The 18,478-nt window shown below is 47.3% G+C and overlaps 1 protein-coding gene across 1 annotated transcript in view; it reads right to left on the minus strand.

Moving 5' to 3' along the window:
- The window catches only part of LOC135919173 (cell adhesion molecule Dscam1-like), a 556,253-nt gene that overhangs the window by 185,825 nt on the left and 351,950 nt on the right, over positions 1-18,478 (minus strand). Inside the window, exon 5 of the mRNA XM_065452886.2 lies at positions 11,992-12,300. Coding sequence (XP_065308958.2) covers positions 11,992-12,300 — 309 coding nt within the window. The remainder of the gene's footprint in view (positions 1-11,991; positions 12,301-18,478) is intronic.

Genomic DNA, 18,478 nt, shown 5'->3' on the forward strand with positions numbered 1-18,478 from the left:
CTAGACAAAAGACACTGTAACACAATGGCGAGCTCCACGCATATTCTAGTTCTCGTAAAAAGAGTGCAGTGCAGAATAACGCCATAGAACCGTCCGTGTTCGACTAGTCGAGAACTAGGATTTTCAACACTGGTTTAACGCAGGGACGCTTACAAGACGGGTGGTGACTGGGCAGTCTCACCTTAATGCCTGGGACTGGCTCTGCACTTCCCCTCTCCCATTCCCGATCTTGCAATGAATTCTCTCGAAAATTTTACTTGGTGCCAGTTTTTATTTAGCTCAGCTACTTGCCTCGCGGTAATCTGAATATTCCGCATGCATTTTCGCAAGGGAAAATGAGCACAAAGTTATTTTTTTTTGTTGTTACAAACGTTGTTTTTTGTTGAGAACCCAAAAGGTTCGTCGTAAGATTACCTCAACTTGGTCGTAATTATTTGTCTAATGGAAAACGGTTCCCGTTGCGGAAGCCGCAGCTCTTCTCAGGCAATCAGAGACTGGGTTAACAGAGTTACCAGAGTTAATGCGAGGGTTCCTTTCTATTTCTTTCATATCATCCGCCACTTATAACTGCCCTATGCGTGGGATAACTTAGGCTGACCGCTGCTCGGACTTCTGATGCAAATGAGAAGTAATTTTAACATAATAAAACAGTTATCCGAGATTTTTCTGTATCAGATTCGCAAAACTTGAGCTATCGAGGATGACTTGCCGTTATCACGGGCCCGCGCCTCACAAGTGGAAGTCCCCTTTCAGGAGAAATATGTCAATAATATTCATACTCTCATAGTAGCCCAGGATTTCATGAGGGGCTCTAACAAAACCGTAATTTATTATCTCCTTGGCCTGTCACCCATCAGTTGATTTCACATCGTTCTGGCCCTACCAGATTGAATAGTTTCGCGAACGCTCGCGCCCTGACTCGACGCCTCAGATAAGACAGGGCCAAGCCACAGCATGCACGGGCTGTCTGTTCACTCGAGTTTGCATGTTTGCATACATAAAACGTGCGCCATAGATAGTCTCTACAGCGCTGCGCGCTTTTCGCGAGACAAACGCTCCAGCTGCCACCACGCTGCGCAGTATTAATGGGGCACTACGGGGGTCCCGACACGTGTGCGCTGGCGTAGTTCAGGACACAGAAAGGTGGGCGCTCGCGGTATAGCGGCTACGCGTTTCGTCGCGTCCAGTGAATAGGAGTGTGTTGCGAAAGGAGTCGCGAGCCCACTGCACGTAGCGCAGGGCACCACGCACACAACAGGCAGCGCCAGGGCCACGGGTGCTTTCGCTCACGAAAAATATTAATTAGCGAACTCGTCAGCGCCCTGCTCCATGCAGGCGGCGGCCAGCGACTGCAGTGCAGATTTTGCGAGCACCAGCGTCGCTCCGAGCAGTCGCACTCCGAGACATACAGTCTCTATGGAGCTGATATTAAAGTGTGCAGGAGAAGTCGACGAAACGTTGTTTGCTAGGTTGTAGAGGCAACGTAACATGTAAGGAAAAAAAAGAAAAGAGGACAAAGAATGAGAACTACACAGCAGGTGAATGAACGAAGCTGACGTGTTCATGTTCCGTTGTTCCTTGTGCCGCAACCCCCTTCCCTACCCCTCTCCCGTCCCGTCATCTTTGTTTTATCATCAACATCAAAGCAGTCCAGTTAGGTCTATTGCATGACCTAGGGCTTCTCCTGGACATATTTATGTATACAACGGTTCTGACTGAACTACGCTTTGGCCCTAAAATGAGCTAGATTTGGTGTTTTATCTTATACCGTGCCACTGCAGACCATATTTCTTTCCTCTTGGCGCCGATTCTACAGAAATACCGTACTATCACTACTGTACACGTGTACACCTTACATGACCAGTCCAACAACGGTTACTATAGTTATTTCACCTAACCATGTTTTTATATCTAATCTGCTCAACTGCATTTCGATCTCCTTAACATTACACCTGTAATTTGCCATTCTCGCGCTATCTGCGCCGCTCTTAGCTTGACGTTTCTAATGTGTTAGCGTACGATTTCCGGCCGCGTAACCTTCTTTCTTGTACGCACATTCACTTGATTTTTGACAATATCTGCATTCATGTGACTGTGAATTTCTGTCAAATTCGCTCGAACTGATTTTTCTTATTAAACAGATTTCCTTCTCATATCAACTCTACCGAGTAGTTGCAGTCCTGCGGTGCCCACTGACCTACACAAATAGAGCCCTTCTCTGCTTGTAGAAGCTGACTGCAAATCATGAACGGATGGTTCGCCTCGCAAGACTGTTAAACATTAGTTCAAGTAGATGCTCAGTATCAACACGCGGAAAGCGTGGTGGTGGCATGGCGCATATGTATGGCATCACTCTCGTAGCCGTTTCTATACGTCGCTTCAAGAAAAATTGCCGATTCTTGCGAAAGCGAGGTCTTTCATTAAGTGCTGTTTCTGCGAACACAGTGAGACGGCAGCGATATTTGCCTGCGTCAAGGACCGCTCTTGCTCAACACAACAATAAGGGCCGCGCACCCCACTCAACATGAGGCAGTTCCAAGACGCCGCCAGTGGCAGTTTAAGCCCAGTCCAGTTCAATAACATCGCTGCTGGGACGAAGAGCATTCTGGCATGCACAAGTACGAGAGCGGAGCTTTCTACGAAAGACCACTTGCAGGCCGCGCCGGACGTCGCTGAACAATCGGGATGGCTGCAGCTGGAGCGCAACGTGTGAAAACGGCCATCGCTTCTGAAAAACGTGGCGCAAGGTGCAAGCGCTTTCCCCACCTCCTCAATGTTTCGTTGTTCTTTATTTCCATTTTTTTTCAGAAGTACATTATCAGGTAGGCGCCGCTTGTGGCGTCACCTGGCGGCCTGCCAGCCAGCCGGCGCCCCGCCATTTGACGATACAAAACAGCACGCAGTTCTCTTCACCGGTTGCAAAACGGTGGCGGCTGCAGCGACTGCCAGCGTGGCGTCTGAAGCATTACGCGCTAACGATGTTTCGCCTCGACGCCGCCAATTGGGTTCCCGCTGAAACAGATTACCACCGGCTGCACCGGCGTTTAAACGATGCGCTCGCATACAAGGGGTCCGAAGCGCCGAAAACGGTTATTTCTCGAAGCCGGCGGCTGCGATGTTCTCTGCAAATGAAAAGCTCACGCAATCCTCGTCTCTCGGGAGTTTTGAATTGCCTTAAGAATGCGATGATCTGCTATACCACTGCTCGGACGAAGCCAATAAAAAGCAGCCTTAGCTGTTAGCACTTGCGCAATGTCTGTGCAACATTTCGGCGCGCAACAGTCCTGCTTTTCTTTCATCGGGCATTCACCTCAGCGATGTGCTGAGTGCGAAGGAAAAAAATGGATGTAGCGAAATTTGGAATTGCTTTGCAGGTTCTGGGCTCATATTTGCGCATACAAATACATAATCTTATCACTCACTTGCTACCACCAAAGCAATCGTTTTACCATCATATCGATAGCGACCATGACACATCAAAATCGTGGCACACAATAAAAAAATGCTTCTGCAGGAGCATTTCCCCTATTGAAGAATAAAAGAAGGAAAACTAAAAGGCAGTTAAGCTATCTCTGTTCAGAAAGTGCTCTGAGCCTCATCGTGCCGCATTAACCTGATGTTAGCTCTCAAGGTCCGAGCTGTATCTGTATGCGGACAGGGATTTGATTCATTCCCTGTGAGAGGAAGTTACGTGACCCTTCTTTTTCATTTTCTCGATGTCACCATGTCCTGCTCATGTTTGTGTTGTTCACGTACGTTTATAATTTTTCATTTATCTTCTATCGCATCTATGAAGTTCATGTGCTGAAGCAACGTTCATTTATCATAGACTTGATTTCACAGCGTTAGGTAACTTGTGTTAGGCTCTTTTTTTTCTTGACTAAGACTTCTGGATAGAGGGCCCTTCCTGCCGTCAACCTCTCTATATTACGCATCTAATAAAGCAGACTAAGGTTATCTGCTCCAAAGCGGAGCACCGAGGGTGATGTCGTGTAAGGTCTACAAACGCTTCAAGTGCAGTGTTACCTTAGGCAAATTTCTACCTGGAAGCACACGTCGTAATCAAAAGCCCGAGTTCGTCGTTATCGGTAATATCTGCTAAAAAAGACAACAAGTATAACTAAACAGTCAGCTCACAAGCTTTTCCAATTAAGTGCGAATGAAAAAGTCTTGCCCCTATATTTTGTTATCCAAAATAAGCAACGTATAGGTAATTACAAATATACGTACTATTCGGCATGCCTTACACTATTTTTACACATAGTTCCCACACCGGTTCGGACATTTGTCCCATCGCAGTGCTAAATTTGAGATGCCCCTGAGGTAGAATTCGTCCGGTTGACTGTGGGACCACCGTCGGACTGCTGTCTTGACTTCATCGTTGCATGTCATCACTGTCCTGCCAGGAATTTCTTCAGCGGACTCAAAACATTGAAATGACTAGTGGCCAGGCCCGGACTCCGTGGTGGGTGGTCCAGACGCTTTCAGTGAAATGACCGGAGTTTGTCGGCGGTTTGGGTTGTTACATGGGGCCTCGCGGTTGTCGTGAAGGGTAACCGCGTTGTCCACATCGAGAACCCCTCGGCCTTTTTCCCCTGATGGCAGCCAGCATACGTGACAGTGTGGGGCAATAACTGTCAGCATTGATGGTCGCACCTTGTCGCGTGAAATCCAGCAGGGGTGGTCCTCGGCGATCCCAGAAGACCGTTAACATCATCTTCCGAAAAGATGGCACTGACCAGAATTTTTTTTTTTTTTTGTCACAGGTGCATCCGGATGTTTTCACACCATGCTCTACTACTTCGTTTCTGGAGTGATATGCAGTATTCGCGTTTCCTTGCCAGTAAAAATTCGGTCCAAGAAACTTTCCCCCTACTCGGCATATCCTTGCAGATGATTCACTGAAGCACTCATTCGCTTGTCTTTCATCATGCCATCCAACTGCTTAGGCACTCACCGACATGAAACCTTCCAATACCCTAAGGACCCGTGAACGATGTCGTAAACACTCACATACGAAATGCCAAGCTCCCCGGAATTGTACTAGTGGTGCACATGCCGATCTGCTTTCACCATTGCATCCACGCGGGAAACGTCATCAGTCTGCGACGCACACGGCCTCCGCAAACGCTCATTGCCATGCAAGTCTTCACGCTCTTTTGAGAACTCACAACACCACCATCTCACACTTCTCAAAGCGAGACATCTTTTCCCATACGTGGGCTGCATTTTCCTGTGTATTTAGATGCGTATTCGTCTCTTGCTCAATAGAAAACGAATCGCACTTAGTTGCTCGTACACCGTGGACATGTGAAGCACAACCGCCATCTTCAACAACTGACAGCAGCGCTGTGACGCGGAGTTACCGGCAGATAAGGGCCAGGCCCGTCAAAGAAAGGTGCACCGCTGGAAATGGATATGCTGACTTCGCACTGACAGCCGTAATTTGGCTAAAAAAAGAGGGGCAAACATTTTTTTATTCGCCCTGGTAAAGCACGCCCAACTTTACGAAGGTTACGCAAACCTTCAAACTCATTCTGCATATAAAGTATTTCAATGGCATTCGGCTGCCGCCTCGTGCAGAACTGGTGACCGGGGCAAGAAAATGTCTACAAAAGCTTTCGTTCCGTGCAATTACAAAACCTTTGTGCTGAACTACGACGTACGTTAACTGATGCAGAAATGCTTTGCATTCTCAATCATTCGTAGCTGTTCTCTGAAGGTTTCGTGGATATGGATGTGCAATACAAAGGCCGCGCCAGTCTCACGAGCCTCTGGGCTAGCGCGGTTTTAATTTTTTACGTCAACACTGAACCCACTCTATGTTTTAGCGTCACGTCGAGCACTAGGCAGATATTTTCTCTCTATACTTTTTTCTTTGGTGTACTTAACGTTGCAACAGCCGGGTTGGGTTGCGTTATTCATTGGCGCCTTCAACAATTCGCTACACGCAGTCTTCGTTTTTTCTTTCTCGTCCTTTTCTGTGCGTTTCTGGCTGTGCCTCACCGTGTCGCGACAGCCATAATCCGGTGCAGGCCATCGAAAAACGCGCTCATCCACAGAAGCAGTAGATCTAGGGGGAGAGGAGGGGGTTGTTGAGAACCAATAGAAAGGCTGTAGAGCCCGAAACAAAGCTCCGCGAAGTTCTGCGAGGCCCGAGACGCTATTCCTCTGAATAATTTCTCACTTGCTTCTTGCCAGTCCCCGCGAAGAGCAAACGCAGGGAAAAGGAGAAGAAAGAAGCGTAGAATCAAGTAGAGGAACAATGACGAGGAGGACCGAGGTGGGGAGAGAAACAGGGAAGGGGGAGGGGTGGTGCGCGGCAACGCGCAAGGGGCAGGCAACGGCGCACGCTCAAACCCCTGCTGGCCACGCGGCGGCGGCCCCGGCCGGGTTCTGGGACAGCGAGCGACGTGTCGGCACCGAAAATATACGTCGCTTTAATTATGCGCCGCTGCGCTATCAGAGCCCCGTGTACCGCACACGCTTCACACGCATCTGCGCTGCGCGGGACCCCCACGGCTAGCGCGGCCGCGTCGATGTTTAATGTTTCGCCGCTGGGCTCCAATGGTCCCGGCACTAACGTCGTCCCCTCCTCGGCCATATAGGAAGGCCTCGGCCCGTTCCCCGGAGGCCACTTCGTGAGCGAGCGAGCGGGAGTCGGTCGAATTTCTGACGGAGAACATAAAGCAGGCTGCGTGCAATGGTCAGCATGAACCCACGACTGCTGGAGTCTGTATGCCGCGCACTCCCGCCTTCGCCTCGTTTCTCGCCTCCCCCCTTTCCCCCCTTGCGCCCCCCCTTCCCCCTTCCCCCGTTCCGTCCTCCCTCCGCCACCCCTCCTTTACCCGCCCACACCTCTGTTCAATGAACAAAAAAAAATATGTCGAGCGTAGCTTTGGGACAGCGTTGCAGCCTGCTACTCTGGAGGGGTAGTGAAAGAAAGGAGTGGATGGAGTGTAATTGCCCACCTCCGGACTTAATGAGGGATATTAAATAAGTCGCGCAAATGGGACGGAGACTCGTCGCGGCCATGTGTCACGACACTTTTAGATAGAGAGCGAGCGGCGCTCGCTTGAGGCGCGTGTTTGCATACATTCTAAATGAGGCAGGATTCGGTGGCGTCGCCAATTTCGAGGCTCATCCTCATTTAGCGTCGACTGACTTTTCTCTGCAAGCTGAGAACCACGCCCAGCGGTTCGAAGCCTCTCGTAGAAGCAGCGTTAAACTTGTATGTGATAAACTCGAACAGCGGCTCGAAGATCGATTACGCGAAGTGAGACGATGGTGGTTCGAAAGGGGTCAAAAATAGCTAGACAACGAGCTCGAATACACCTGTCCGTCGCCCAGGTCACCTTCGTTGGAAGAATAAAAGCCTTTTTTTTTTTCAACGTCGTGCGTTCACCTAAAATTAGCCGTGGCTTTGTCTAGTTTGCTTTCCCAAATCTGAAATGAGCTGGAGGTATTGCTTTTATTTTTTTTCAGCTTATCGCGCGTTGCACATCTCTATTAATATTCGCTTGCCATTCAGTGAACCTGATAAATGTTCCTACGCCGTAGCTAGATATACTGCCGCCAAGGTATACGGAGCGCAGTCCGTGAGCAGAGGCGCGAGCCATTAATATCCCAGATCGGTAAGCGTAAATTTGTATTACACGTGCCTCTCCCGCTTTCGAAGCACGTGCACGAATACTTTTGTTTCTGCGCCGAATGCATATAGACTCAGCCGATCAATTCTTTTTAATCTCGTGGTATAACCATCAATAACTGCTCAACGTTGATGTCTCTTTAAAAAGAAAAAAAAAAGTTATGGATCGACCGGTCGGAGCCGAGGATATCTTGTTCGCCAATTCTCCGCGGCCATTCCTTTATAAAAGCTGGGCTACGTGATTGTGCTAGCCTAATGGAACTCGCAAATAAAGAAAAAAACACATATCTGGAATGGCGCTAGCGACCCTCATAGTGCAACTGCAGTTATAACGTTTCGGACACGGTGAGAGAAGCCATTTTATGGCTGGCGTTGCAGCAATTACTGGAGTCATCGCTTGAATCTTTATTATGGACTTCAAGCATAGTTTGCAGATTTCTGCACAGTAGATGTCCCAATTCGTATGCGGGTGACCCGTTTCTGAATCTATCTTGTGCCCGAAGGTTATACATTGAACAAAAGAGGCAATATAATAGCCCGTGGATTCCGATATTATCCTATACCATTGCTCGAGAAAGCTAATATCAGGAGAAATAGAGTCGTGTTCTGCATTCGGATGGTATAATTTATCCACCCAGAGCAAAATAAGAACTAAAGGTTCATACTGCGAGTCCACGTGCAGAGACAAAAGCGTGCCAGATAGAATTTCATTTTTATCGCGTGGTGCTTTTTCTGCTGCCTCTGCTTACAACGTACGATTAGCTTCTGATGGCTCATATGAATATATTTAGGCTTCCCTGTAAAGCAACGATATACCAACGGCAAATGTGAAACAAATGATACTTCGACCGCAAAATGAGAACGCGTAGTCATCTCGTCGAACCACAGCAGCGCCTTCCTTTCTTGCGTTATTTTGCTGAAGAGCTATTCTGAAACAGATGGATTTTGCTCTCCACGTCACAAGTCCGAGAATCTATAAAGTAATCAATGAACCGTTGGCCCGCACTAAAATTCTCAGAGAGTGGCATTATGCTTCACCCCGACTGTGAGTTGGGAATGTTGGCAGATGTTCAACTTCAAAGCGTAATTAACCAGGGCGACAAGGGCCCCGGCACACGTCCCTACGTCCCCACGCTTCAGTCTTATCGTGTTTGTTCTGCTCCGAAGACGACCGCTTGTGCGCTTTCTGCGATAGTCAGTATCTTCGCATTCCGAAGGGAAACCGCAACGCCAGTGCGTTTCTCTGCTCTTCGAAAGCTGCATTCTTACGTAATATGGCTTAACCTGGCGGCGCAGCGAATTAGGGAAGTAGTGTAGAGGTACACAATCTGTGTGTTTTATTCGGGAATATTAGTTTGCGTTTAGCTTGCTCAGGCGGAGCTGCAGTGCCGAAGCACGCGTGCTATAAGCCCAAAGGAAAAGATGCACATCGCGCGCGTGCTCTAGCTTTTCAATTTTATGGGCTCTCCTGTGGCACACACCTCAGATTATGACGCCATAAGTTGTCCAGCTCTAGGGCTCACTCTATGCGTTGCTGGCCTGATAAGCTCTCAGGCACCCTGGTATGGTTATCAGCTTCTGTTCAAGGAAGAGGAGGAGAGGGAGGGAAGGAGGAAGAGAGAGACCGCAAAGGTAGTGAGGCCAACCAGATGCGCTCCCTGTTTACTACCATTCGCCGCGCCGAATTAGCTGCAGCGGCGGGGCTGTTCTATGGGAAAAAATGAAGTGAGGCTTTCGCATAGCACTCACCTTCACTTCGATTACAAAGTAGTCGTACTAATACGAAGCTGCGCTTTTGAGAACGACAAATGACACCAGCATTGTCTAGGAAAGAGCTTTTATTTCTTTTTCCAAGTGCCTTGATGGTAATGCGCACACAAACCGGACCACCACTCATACATCCCTCCGTGGTTATGTATTATCAGTGCTTGCAAGTTGTCGCGAGAGCTCTGTCTTGTTTCTGCTCGCCTGTTATTTCGCTCAATCGACAGAAACCGTCAACCTTTCAGCGCGACAGTGTGGTAGGTGTATCTGTTGACCGAATGTTTCATGATGCATCACGTCCTTAGCAATGCTTGGACCCTGAGAGGCAGTGCAGTGAGGGAAGCGAAGGGGAAGGAGAGCGCGGGGGAGAGGGAGAGCGGAGCGCTTGCATCTAACATAGAGCTAAAGATCAACACGCACGTTATTTTACGTGTACAAGCTCGCTTTTCAATTACGCCTCTGTCAGAATTTGATCACCGCAGAACGAAAAGCAAAACCACGACCTTGCGCTTTGCGACAGAAAGCCATATCCACTGACACACTTTGGAGAATACCACACGTCTAGTGAAAGCAGCCTTCTAGCTACGTGAGAGCGAACGAAACACTTTTCACTCGCCGCTTTTGTAATGCTCTTCATTAAATCTTGCATCACTGGTTTCTCATCGATTCCGCCGTCAGTTTGCTTATTTCTCCATTGCCTTACAGTCTCGTCCTTGCATCATGCCGACATTTCTTTCATAGTGCTGCACCTCCAAGACGGCCTGAAAACTTAACCTAAAAGAAGAAAAATCATACAATCTTCAGCGAACTAACGTGCGGTTAAGATGCCCCTCTCCCCCCATACCGCCCTCTTTGTTCCAATATAGAAGCAAAAATAATCGCTATAAGAAAGCAGCCAAGCACGTGTCGTTTCGCCATCTCTTTGATGCACTAGCTCATTCCACCTAGCTCACTCGCCTGTTCCTCGCAGTAGTGGGCCCAAAATGAAGCTTTGGCGCTCAAGACATCGCCATCACACGTCCATCCGCTGCTTCAATCATCGCCTTCCCTTCTCTCTCTCTCGCTCTCTCTCTCTCTCAAAGTCCTTTCCTTTAGACCGCAAGCAGAGAAAAAAAGGGGGGGCTAGAGGTATGCCGAAGCCCAGCTTCCCGTCAGAGTACGAGCAATCTCGCGAGGCGCTTCTAATCGCTTCAATAAATCTCGGGCTAATCCCTTCATTTTCGGCCGTTAGAATAAAGACGCCTCTCCGAAACTGAACCCGGAGATGGAGAAGGGAAAGGGGGGGGGGGGCACACACGCAGAAGGCGAGAGAAACGCGGCGAAGTTGCGCGCGGCGGACGTCATCGATTCGTTATTTGTCAGGCGTTAATGAGAAGCGATCGCCCCATTACCACGTCCGCGCGATTTAATCGCTAAAACTGCTGTCGCGTTGACCAGCGTCCGAGGCCAAAAGATAGACCGCAGCGAGCAGAACTATGTAGGCACTGGCTTGTGAAGAACGATGTCGTCATGTGCCTCTCCCCCCCCCCCCTCCCCGCTTTCTGCAAGGCTCTTAGAGTTGGGCAGACGCATCCCTATGCCAGCAATGTGCTATACAGCAACAAGGCTTTAACGAGGTCGTAAGGACCCATGGTTAGTGCTTTCCACGACGCTTTCGGCGGAGATTACGCAACGTTGCTAATTAACCGTAGGGAAGCCCAGCCTTGATGCACCGTCCTAAAATGTATTATGAAATATTTGCTTATTGTGTCACTCTCCCGCATTTCTCTTCATTATGGCACCAGTCGTGCTTTATGATCTTGAAACTTTGAAATTGCATCATGTAGACGTGTTAGCACTGCGTGCTCAGCACGCTGGACTTCCGTATCTATCACTGTCACTTCAGCAGTGTCCTACTAGCGACACAGAAAACTACAGGCTTCGTCAAGAATCTCCTTGGATCAAAAACATTAGGAAGTGTGAGCTCTTCAGCTACCGTCACACCGACCGATGGTCGCATAGGTTTAATTTATGATTGCAGGTTTTTATTCAGTCTTCTGAGGCTAAAGCCTACGGAAAGTTTAGGAGTATGACGATGTGATTAAGCGTTATAATAGAGAGCTGTAGACTGTCCGTATTGGTATCACTTTCTGCGGTAAATTGGAATACTAGGACGCAGGCGTGAACAGCTGCGTCGGGGACACCATCTTGCGGCGTTGAGTTCAACCACGGCCCACAGAAGCATTATGGCAATGCGCAGGCTATGTTCTACATAGCTGACGTCGTAGATGCACCGGTAGCAACGCAGTCATGAACGTATAATGGAGCTTTCGCTCACTCTCTTACTTTTTCTTTTTTTGCATTCTGCGTGGTGGCGTGTGCAACACAAAACCATTTTTAACACACTTTCTTTGAATGAAACTGCAGAAGATGTCGCAGCAGCACTACTACTGCAGTACATGCATCGGGCATTGCGACATTCTGTAAGCGGTAACAGCAAACGGACGTGCTTAAAGCTTCGAATGGTGTTTCAAACTAAGTAGCCTCGGTGAATGCAAATAGAGTGCCTCACAAGTCGACGCAAACGGCAGACCACTCACCATAGACGACGAGCTCGGTTTCTGCCCTGTCCTGGCGAGCAGTATTGTTGACGAGGCAGTAGTACTTGCCGGCGTCGTCGGCCATCACGGAGCGGATGAACAGGCTGCCCGAGGACATGCTTACTCGAGCGCCGTCTAGCGGCACAGGTCGGGGTCTTGCGGAGGCATCGCCGTCGCGACGTCTCAGCCACTGGTACGTAGGCAAAGGGTAGCCCTGGGCCACGCAGGGCAGCACGGCCTCGGTGTGTTCCAGCGCTGTCACCTGGCCCAGCCGGTGGGTGATGCGGGGTGGCACCATGTTGTGCGGCTCTGCAGTAAAGACAACAAACGGGCAAAAAAATTACGCTCGGTGGGACACGGCGCCGAATTCACAACGCTTTTCATTCGTACGTGCTTTTGGCACCGGCCGGTGGCCTTTCGATTATTAGCAACTTAGTATTAGTAACTGCACTTGCTCCGAAAAAAAGCCGTTCGTTGCATGGCGAACGCGCCGATTTTTTTTTCCCACACTAATGGAGGACGTTTCCGGAAATATGATGTCCGACCTGAGTTCGCGTTATAAAATTATCGGTTACTGTAAAGTTACCCGTCTTACTTAAGGCAAAACAACAGTGTAACATTATCATTATCTAAGCTTTGTGAAGACGCTGTCATCCGAGAGAGGAGACACAAAGAAAAGTAGTTTACACCGACACCGAGAACAAACTATGACAAACAGACCTGACTGCATAGTGCCGGTTCTCCTAAATAACCATATTTCTGGAGATGTGGAAGCCTCCTGAAAGTCAAACTCTGAAATTAGCCTGTATTGCCACAAGAATTGGTGCATGTGATACAAATGTGTATATATATATATATATATATATATATATATATATATATATATATATATATATATATATATATATATATATATAGTCATATAATGAGAAGCCAACAAACGCTGACACCAAGTACAACATAGTGGAAATCGCATGTGCTTAATAAATGAAATAAAGTAATGATAAATTAATGGAAATTAAAGTGGATGAAAAAACAACTTGCCGCAGGTGGGAACCGAACCCACAACCTTCGCATGTCGCGTGCGATGCTCTACCAATTGAGCTACCGCGGCGGCGTTTCCCCATCCACTTTCTTGGGTATTTATGTGTACTGGTAGAACCCTGGGAGTGTTAGCCAGCGCCCCCACTCACAGACCTTGGCGGCGGACGTGGAACGTCTTTTTTGCCGCAGGCGTCACGAGAACGTGATCTTTTCGGGTGAAGGCAACTGGTCAATAAACCCACACATATGCTATCTGAAGGCATCAATGTTGCCGGATTCGAGACCCTCGTTATGTAATAAACGAGAAGAAAGGGGGTTAACCGAGGGACCCGATAATTATTAGTCATATAATGAGAAGCCAACAAACACTGACACCAAGTACAACATAGTGGAAATCGCATGTGCTTAATAAATGAAATAAAGTAATGATAAATTAATGGAAATTAAAGTGGATGAAAAAACAACTTGCCGCAGGTGGGAACCGAACCCACAACCTTCGCATGTCGCGTGCGATGCTCTACCAATTGAGCTACCGCGGCGGCGTTTCCCCATCCACTTTCTTGGGTATTTATGTGTACTGGTAGAACCCTGGGAGTGTTAGCCAGCGCCCCCACTCACAGACCTTGGCGGCGGACGTGGAACGTCTTTTTTGCCGCAGGCGTCACGAGAACGTGATCTTTTCGGGTGAAGGCAACTGGTCAATAAACCCACACATATGCTACCTGAAGGCATCAATGTTGCCGGATTCGAGACCCTCGTTATGTAATAAACGAGAAGAAAGGGGGTTAACCGAGGGACCCGATAATTATTAGTCATATAATGAGAAGCCAACAAACACTGACACCAAGTACAACATAGTGGAAATAGCATGTGCTTAATAAATGAAATAAAGTAATGATAAATTAATGGAAATTAAAGTGGATGAAAAAACAACTTGCCGCAGGTGGGAACCGAACCCACAACCTTCGCATGTCGCGTGCGATGCTCTACCAATTGAGCTACCGCGGCGGCGTTTCCCCATCCACTTTCTTGGGTATTTATGTGTACTGGTAGAACCCTGGGAGTGTTAGCCAGCGCCCCCACTCACAGACCTTGGCGGCGGACGTGGAACGTCTTTTTTGCCGCAGGCGTCACGAGAACGTGATACGTGAACACGAGAACGTGAGTTGTTTTTTCATCCACTTTAATTTCCATTAATTTATCATTACTTTATTTCATTTATTAAGCACATGCGATTTCCACTATGTTGTACTTGGTGTCAGTGTTTGTTGGCTTCTCATTATATGACTAATAATTATCGGGTCCCTCGGTTAACCCCCTTTCTTCTCGTTTATTACATAACGAGGGTCTCGAATCCGGCAACATTGATGCCTTCAGGTAGCATATGTGTGGGTTTATTGACCAGTTGCCTTCACCCGAAAAGATCACGTTCTCGTGACGCCTGCGGCAAAAAAGACGTTCCACGTCCGCCGCCAAGGTCTGTGAGTGGGGGCGCTGGCTAACACTCCCAGGGTTCTACCAGTACACATAAATACCCAAGAAAGTGGATGGGGAAACGCCGCCGCGGTAGCTCAATTGGTAGAGCATCGCACGCGACATGCGAAGGTTGTGGGTTCGGTTCCCACCTGCGGCAAGTTGTTTTTTCATCCACTTTAATTTCCATTAATTTATCATTACTTTATTTCATTTATTAAGCACATGCGATTTCCACTATGTTGTACTTGGTGTCAGTGTTTGTTGGCTTCTCATTATATGACTAATAATTATCGGGTCCCTCGGTTAACCCCCTTTCTTCTCGTTTATTACATAACGAGGGTCTCGAATCCGGCAACATTGAAGCCTTCAGGTAGCATATGTGTGGGTTTATTGACCAGTTGCCTTCACCCGAAAAGATCACGTTCTCGTGACGCCTGCGGCAAAAAAGACGTTCCACGTCCGCCGCCAAGGTCTGTGAGTGGGGGCGCTGGCTAACACTCCCAGGGTTCTACCAGTACACATAAATACCCAAGAAAGTGGATGGGGAAACGCCGCCGCGGTAGCTCAATTGGTAGAGCATCGCACGCGACATGCGAAGGTTGTGGGTTCGGTTCCCACCTGCGGCAAGTTGTTTTTTCATCCACTTTAATTTCCATTAATTTATCATTACTTTATTTCATTTATTAAGCACATGCGATTTCCACTATGTTGTACTTGGTGTCAGTGTTTGTTGGCTTCTCATTATATGACTAATAATTATCGGGTCCCTCGGTTAACCCCCTTTCTTCTCGTTTATTACATAACGAGGGTCTCGAATCCGGCAACATTGATGCCTTCAGGTAGCATATGTGTGGGTTTATTGACCAGTTGCCTTCACCCGAAAAGATCACGTTCTCGTGACGCCTGCGGCAAAAAAGACGTTCCACGTCCGCCGCCAAGGTCTGTGAGTGGGGGCGCTGGCTAACACTCCCAGGGTTCTACCAGTACACATAAATACCCAAGAAAGTGGATGGGGAAACGCCGCCGCGGTAGCTCAATTGGTAGAGCATCGCACGCGACATGCGAAGGTTGTGGGTTCGGTTCCCACCTGCGGCAAGTTGTTTTTTCATCCACTTTAATTTCCATTAATTTATCATTACTTTATTTCATTTATTAAGCACATGCGATTTCCACTATGTTGTACTTGGTGTCAGTGTTTGTTGGCTTCTCATTATATGACTAATAATTATCGGGTCCCTCGGTTAACCCCCTTTCTTCTCGTTTATTACATAACGTGGGTCTCGAATCCGGCAACATTGATGCCTTCAGGTAGCATATGTGTGGGTTTATTGACCAGTTGCCTTCACCCGAAAAGATCACGTTCTCGTGACGCCTGCGGCCAAAAAGACGTTCCACGTCCGCCGCCAAGGTCTGTGAGTGGGGGCGCTGGCTAACACTCCCAGGGTTCTACCAGTACACATAAATACCCAAGAAAGTGGATGGGGAAACGCCGCCGCGGTAGCTCAATTGGTAGAGCATCGCACGCGACATGCGAAGGTTGTGGGTTCGGTTCCCACCTGCGGCAAGTTGTTTTTTCATCCACTTTAATTTCCATTAATTTATCATTACTTTATTTCATTTATTAAGCACATGCGATTTCCACTATGTTGTACTTGGTGTCAGTGTTTGTTGGCTTCTCATTATATGACTAATAATTATCGGGTCCCTCGGTTAACCCCCTTTCTTCTCGTTTATATATATATATATATATATATATATATATATATATATATAAGAAGACGGATCTCGTGCCAGACTCGAAGGTATAGCATTCAAAAATGAAAAAAGACGAATTTTATGGCATGTGTTGTTACTAACTTTAATTAATTCCGATAATAGCGTTATTTAGGCGTCCCTACGGCGTCCGCCAAAGGCGACTTTGCCGGCGCTAGAGTGTCTTTTGTCTGGTTTGGTACTACATTACTGGCCTTCCCCCAGCTCCAGTGGTCTCTGGTGTTTGAAATAGCAGAGTCCCGCATACCTTCTTTCTTTTCTTTTTCATTTTTTTGGCCGGGAAAGAGGCATTGCGAAATATGTGCCCCAGTGTACCGCAACGGTATGCTGGATTCTAAGCGGCTGGATTCGCGTGTGGGTGGCACGCTTATGTTCTAATAGGCGCTTGAGTACAATAAATTTTCATACTTGGTGTCTTTACGTGTGGCTTGGTTTATTCTAAATAAAATATTTTATTTTTCGAAATTATGGCAGAAATACAATGCAACTTATTTGTACTGAAAGAAAAGATTCTGTAAGGTTTTGTTTGACGCCAGTGACGATGAGTCTGCTTTGCAGCTTGAAAAAAAAGATTTTCACAAAATTTGTGCAGAAATTGACGCAGAACACCTAGAGAATCGAGAGTATTTAAAGCCACCGAAAAAGTGAAAGAGATTAGGTGTGTCAGACAAGAAAATCGGAATTACTACTCACAAAAACTGCGTGTGTAGTCAAAGGATCATCGAACGGATCATCGACCACAGCTCATTTCCGCGTGCAACACAGGGAAATTAAGCGTGTTCCTTAGTGCAAACAACAGGCACATCTTTTAACACTAAAAGCATTTTCTGTTTTCATGATGTTGGAGAGCTTTGTAAACATGCTTGTAAAAGAAGCAATTCACTACGCTCAGCAAAACGGGAACATCTTCATAACGTCCGCAGAATAAATGAAGGTCTTTCTAGTTGTCAGCCTTCTGAAGAAATATTACGTATACTGTCAGCTCAAAGGCACCTTATGGAGGGTACCTAAAGTTAAAAATATAATACTATTTTTGAGCGTTCTTTGAATTCCTCGACAACGGAGTATAAACATTGTGTACACCATGTACGTTAGATTACAAACTTACGAGCCCAATGAGATCACTGCAGTTTTGCGAAGCAGTCGCACAGGTTCTTATAGAAAAGTTTTGAACTGAGAGCGGAACACAAGTCTTCACTCGATATGCGGACGTATGAGAAAGTGCGCGAGACAAGGATATCACCCGCACCAAATTACAAATGCTTCCGCTCGAAAGAGGTGCACGGATTGTTGCAACTAAAAGCTCAAAAACCGTGTATTTACCTGGTGCAATATTTGAAATCTTCCCTTCTGCATCCCTACCCCAATAAATTACTTCATGGAGTTTTACGGTGGAATGAGCTAAGCAGCCTACATAAATGTTTAACTCGTTTAAGGTACATAGGGACACATATGTCCAACAGAATATCACGTAAACTATTGGAAATATATTTTTGAAAAGCGTTTCATTATTACTTCGAAGGCCCAAGTAAAGAAAAAAATACGTTACATCAATGACGTCTCGATTCATTGGCTTACGTACTTTAGGAGGTTAAAGGGTCGGGTCAACTGTCAAGCTCATGGAAGCTTTTTGTCCCGGCTCCTCATTGTGAACACAGAGCTTGTTATTTCCAACGTGTTTAGGGCGGAAACCAGATAAAAAGAATGCAGTAGCTCATAAAAGGTTCAAGATTCATTATGTTTTGTAGAGGTGTACATATTGAGAACGTGTTTTATCAATATTCGTAAGAAATCACTAGACATTATCGATGCTTAAGTAGGTGCATTGACGGAGAGAACAACGGCATAATTACGTATCTACGAGGGTGGTGAGGATCAAATAGTATTACTCTGTTCGGTGAGCCGCCCTTATCGAACGCAACCCACCAGATTTTTACTTTGCGGTGCACGGTGAATTGCTAGGCACACTTGTTCACCATCAAGCTTTCCTCGTTCTCATAAAACCGCGTGTAACCTTTTGGATTGCACAACACGGCCGGGCACATTGGGGGTGTCAGATTGCCTTGCGGAGGACTTCCTAGTTTCCCTCCCTTTCCTTCCGCTGCTCACTAATCACACGTCCATCTTCGCCCACCTTTGTCTCCTGCCCTCTAAATCTAATCCTTCCACTCCACGCCGGGAGGAAACGTAACCG

This window comes from Dermacentor albipictus, chromosome 3 (genome assembly GCF_038994185.2).
Source record: "Dermacentor albipictus isolate Rhodes 1998 colony chromosome 3, USDA_Dalb.pri_finalv2, whole genome shotgun sequence".
In the NCBI taxonomy this organism is placed as follows: Eukaryota; Metazoa; Arthropoda; class Arachnida; order Ixodida; family Ixodidae; genus Dermacentor; species Dermacentor albipictus.